Raw genomic sequence first — 4,840 nt, 5'->3', positions numbered from 1 at the left:
GCTAAATATTGTCATCGGGAGTTAAATCGTTCATCTCGATAATACTTGGAAAATGTTTCTGAACATGATTGCATGTCAGTGAGCAAATTCTTGGTGTTATTGCAGAAATACAAGTGTCTATGCAATTTTCTAAAATTCGTAGCCTGGTTTCTTTTTGGGTGAGTCCATTTTCTGTAATTAAAAAATCAGTTGTCGCCATTTTTCTTTTTAGTTCACTCTTAAGCACGCTCCAGCATTCCTCTATTGGATTTAATGGTGCACTGTAAGGTCCCAATCTTATAATTTCAATATCTCGAAATTCTTCTCCAATCATTTTCTCTAACTGTGAATATACCGGTGCGTTGTCTATCACAATACAAATTTCTGAATATTTTTCATTTGTACTTCTGATCATATCTCTGAACCATTGCTGGCAATCCTCTTTTTTAAAATTTCCGCGTCTTCGTTCCCAATATATTAATTTGTTCTCATTAATGGCTCCAATTATGTGAATATTTTATCCCTTGTTTGCTGGAGTCTTTAAAATGCATCTTTTCCCTTTTAACGAGCGCCCCTTCGAAAATCAACATTAATAAATTATACTTGAGTTCTTAAAAATAAGTTTACATTAGTTTCGTCCATATAAATTATATTTTTGTCTCGACTTTTTCTATTTATTATTTTTCGACATATTCTTTCCTTTTCATTTTGTTTGCTTCTGAATTCATTAAATTGGATTCAGTTATAACCTTGCCTTTACCAATATAAAAATACTTTTTTAACTGTAAATAATTTTCCATGTAAATATTTAGCAGCTGTCGAATAATGGATAGAAATTCCAGTTTCATTAAGTAGTTTCGCACAAATTTCGCTTAGAGTGATGACAGGATTTTCCTCAACATAGTTTATCATTCTCGATATTTCATTGTCTGTTATTTTTGACCATCTGAATCCTCTACGTTTTTTATTAGGTTGTAAAGCATTTCGTATCCATTTATAAGCTGTATTTCGCTTAACTCCATTCAATTCCGCCACAATATGCCAATCTGCATCTTCATTTTCATAAGCAGATATAATTCTCATTTTGGCTTCCAAATTTGTTTTATTATATGTTTTACTAACACGAGAAGAAGTATTCATAGTTTTAACAAAAGTATTCATAGTTTTAACAAAAGTATTCATTTCGAACGAACAAAAATCCATTTATATTTTTTTAGATACGTAATTTTGACATTAACATATTTGACATCACAGTTCGAATATTAGAAAACACAATAATGACATTTGACATCTCAGTTCGGATATTAGAAACCACAGTAATGACGTTTGACATCTCAGTTCGGATATTAGAAACCACAGCAATGACGTTTGACATCTCAGTTCGGATATTAGAAACCACAGTAATGACGTTTGACATCTCAGTTTGGATAATAGAAACCACAGTAATGACGTTTGACATCTCAGTTCGGATATTAGAAACCACAGTAATGACGTTTGACATCTCAATTCGGATATTTGATACCAAAAAGGTGTAGATTCAGGGGTTATCTCCTAGACTGAGTGAAATTTTAGCTCTTTTTTTAATTAATTAAGTACACGAAGTTATTTGAATCAATAAAAAGAAAAGTTAAAATGTATAATTGGTAAATAGAAATAATATTTGTGAAAATCAAAAAATCAAATACTTTTATTTTGACGTCTACAAAGTCAAAAAATTTAACCTGTTGTCTATGCGTAAACTTGTTGCCCATTTAACATATTTGAATGTTACTTCCTCTCGCAGCGCTTTCAATTTTTATTTCTCAATTTTAATCAAAATATTGACGTGATTTTACTTAAATGAAAGTTAATAAAATTAAATGTGACAATTTTTAATATTAATTATCTTTGGACTTTCCACCGCAAGGTCAAAAGATCTTTTGCCATACTTTTCCCCACAACAAGCAGTCCTTTTTATCTGTCTTTTAAGTCGGTTGTATTCCTCAATTTTCAAAAATGTCTAAGAACACATCATAAAGGAAAAACTTACTTCCGATTTCCTTAATTTTTTTTGAGAACTGTGTTTATTTGATTGATACTTAATCCATTTAAAAGTGATGCAGATTGTTAATAAAATACTACAAACAATGGCCAAAATGATCATGAATTTAGAAGATAACGAAAATTTCGGTTTCTGAGTGTTTTCGGAGCAATAAACCACAAAATGACTTTTATCCACAGAAGAACAAACTCCATCAATTCTACGAATATAAATAACATTTGTGGTAGTCATGTTTGGATAGTCTGGATCGTACGCCCCAACAGTGACTCTGAGAAAATGGGACATAACCAGAGAACAGTTCACGCAACGAAGAACGCCGTTGTCCTTACCAATAATCATCAAAATCTCCTCATTCTCACTTTCAACCTTCTCTACGTAATACTTTGTCACATTAAAAGGATAAATGTCGCGATCAACGGCTTGTACAATGCAAATGAAACCATTTTCGGCAGTAAAATTGGGCACAGTAATATTCTGCACAGGTGTTTTAAAAAAAGGAAGATTATCGTTAACGTCTGTGACCACAAGAGTGATCCTGTACCTTTCTAGATTTTCCTCACTACTAAAGAGCACATTTAATTTGAAAAGTTCCTTTACTTCTCTGTCGAGCACTACTTGCGAAAAGATCCTTCCTGAGGACCAATCAATGCTAATCACGGAACTGTAATTTTCACTGACCAAAGTCAAATTCCGTCTATTTGGGATTTTAATTCTTCCGATGTACTCTCCAATCGGCGAATTTTCTTCTATCTCAAAGTAGTAGTCATTTTCAGTAATTATGCCTCTTTTTGGGTCATCCAAAACTTCAAAAGTAAAGATATATCGAATTGGATCTTCTTTAACAGTCCTTCCAACACAGGACAGTGAAGAAGTTACAGATTTTGTCTTAAATTCGATATTTTTGCTCAAAATAATGAACTCCCGTAACTTTTGGGAATAGACAAGATTGAAAGCGTCTTTTCGATGAATAGAACAGTTGGAGAATCCGATGGACATGAAGAACGGAAAATAAAGCACAAAACGGGCAATAGGAACTCCTCCTGATTGATATTTCGATAATTTTTTGAGTTCATAAGTAAAGAAGATTAATGGTCTCGGATCATGAAAGATTTCCGTATAAATTATAGCTTTCGAATAAGATTCGAAGTAAGGAGAGTAGACGTTGAACGCGACAAGAATTAAAATGTAGCAATTAATCATCCTTTTTGACTTTTTCATTAAAATGCTGCCATTCTTCTACCAAATATTAATGTTTTCAATTATTTATATGTAATTAAATGGTTACTTTGTCTATTTTAAAGGTGTTGATGTAGTACCAGGGTGTCTTGTCTGAAATGTCATAATATACTTTATTATTCGGCCATGTCGCGTCTTTATCTATTGCACGCACAGTCCCAACGTAAATCCATTCTGATGAAGAATTATAACTGACTGAATCTATTAGATAATGATATTGTCGTTGCTCAAATTCAGGCACATTGTCGTTTAGATCGACTATTTCAATATGTAAAATCGTTCTTCCATATTTTGGCGGATTTCCGCTGTCTTTGGCCATTAAACAAATATAAATTTCTTTTTGCTAACGATTATGTGTATTGCACGACTACCTCCTCCCTGTCGACCGCCTTCTTAATTATAAGGTATAGTTTTTTGAACGGGCGGTCTATAAATTTCAGATTAAAATGTTCTGTGTTGTTGATTTCGTATGAGGCGATTCCGTAATGCTGGTCGAGATCAGTAGCCAGTGGCAACCTGAATTCATGTCCGCTTGCGTTTTCCAGAATCTTAAGTTATGGGAAATAGAATTACTTTGATATAATACTTTTTTGAAAGAAAATAAGGAGGATTGTCGTTTATGTCAATCACCAGAAGGTTGGCAGTTAGAGGTTTATCTATGGAGGATAAGTATATTTGCATGTCTAATAGACATTCTTCTTGTTCCTTAGCGCTGGGACATATTTTCTCCCGGTCAATCTTAGAGTTTAATTTCAAGTTCCCCGATTTTGTCTCTAACGTCACTAAATTGGGATAAATTTTCGAAAATGTGTTTTTGGTAATTTGTGTGAGAATTATATTTGCCAAGTAATGTTTTCTAGTAATGTTGAACTGGTCATAAATATTCCCCAAGACTATTCCTGGAGGTTCCTCTTCAATAATCGTGTAAACAACTCTTCCATTTGTAAATCTTATAAGTACGAGAGTCATCAGTAAAAACATGTTTTTTTCTAAAATAACACAAATCGCGTTTCGTGTCTATTTATAGAACGGCTGGGTAATTGTTCGAACATATATTTGTGCTTGTTGTTATTAATTATTGTTTTTTTTAATTCAATTTGCAGTACTTCATTAACAAATTAGTAGAAAATAACGATTTTGATCAGCAAGGCTTAATTAATTGTATTCAGTAAATGTAAAAAACAGGTTTTTTATTGTTTTGATATCGATTTCTTACTTGACCCACATAAGTATTACTACTAATAAATTTAATCTATCACTAAATATGAGAATAAAAAAGTCCGGGAGGAAAGACGAGCTCGATCTGCGAGCATTAATATCATTATTTTAGAATGGCCCTGTGAATGCCATCAAAGGAGAAGTCATTTTATATAAATTGGCTTAAAAATATAGCATCTTTTTCAAACTAGCACATTCACGAAACTTGTCTAAATCAAACATGACATTCTTTTATATTGTTGTTAATGATTTCATGTTGATCAATAAATGAATAGGTTATTGCATGCCAGTTGTAATTATATAATTCTCCAGTTTAGCTTATCAACTTGATAGCTCAAAATTATAGTAGCATAAGATAAATCCTTT

At 32.3% G+C, this 4,840-nt stretch overlaps 1 protein-coding gene across 1 annotated transcript; it reads right to left on the bottom strand.

Annotated features, from left to right (window-relative positions):
* Positions 1–3,805: 3,805 nt before the first annotated feature.
* Positions 3,806–4,237, bottom strand: LOC115229094 (protocadherin beta-14-like). Its single transcript, XM_029799514.1, has one exon. The coding sequence runs from the start codon at positions 4,235–4,237 to the stop codon at positions 3,806–3,808; it is 432 nt and encodes a 143-aa protein (XP_029655374.1).
* Between the last annotated feature and the right edge of the window lie 603 nt (positions 4,238–4,840).

Source organism: Octopus sinensis, unplaced genomic scaffold (genome assembly GCF_006345805.1).
Source record: "Octopus sinensis unplaced genomic scaffold, ASM634580v1 Contig11826, whole genome shotgun sequence".
Classification (NCBI taxonomy): Eukaryota; Metazoa; Mollusca; class Cephalopoda; order Octopoda; family Octopodidae; genus Octopus; species Octopus sinensis.
The sequence above is the reverse complement of the archived record's forward strand: the minus strand, read 5'-3'. Positions and strand labels throughout refer to the sequence as shown.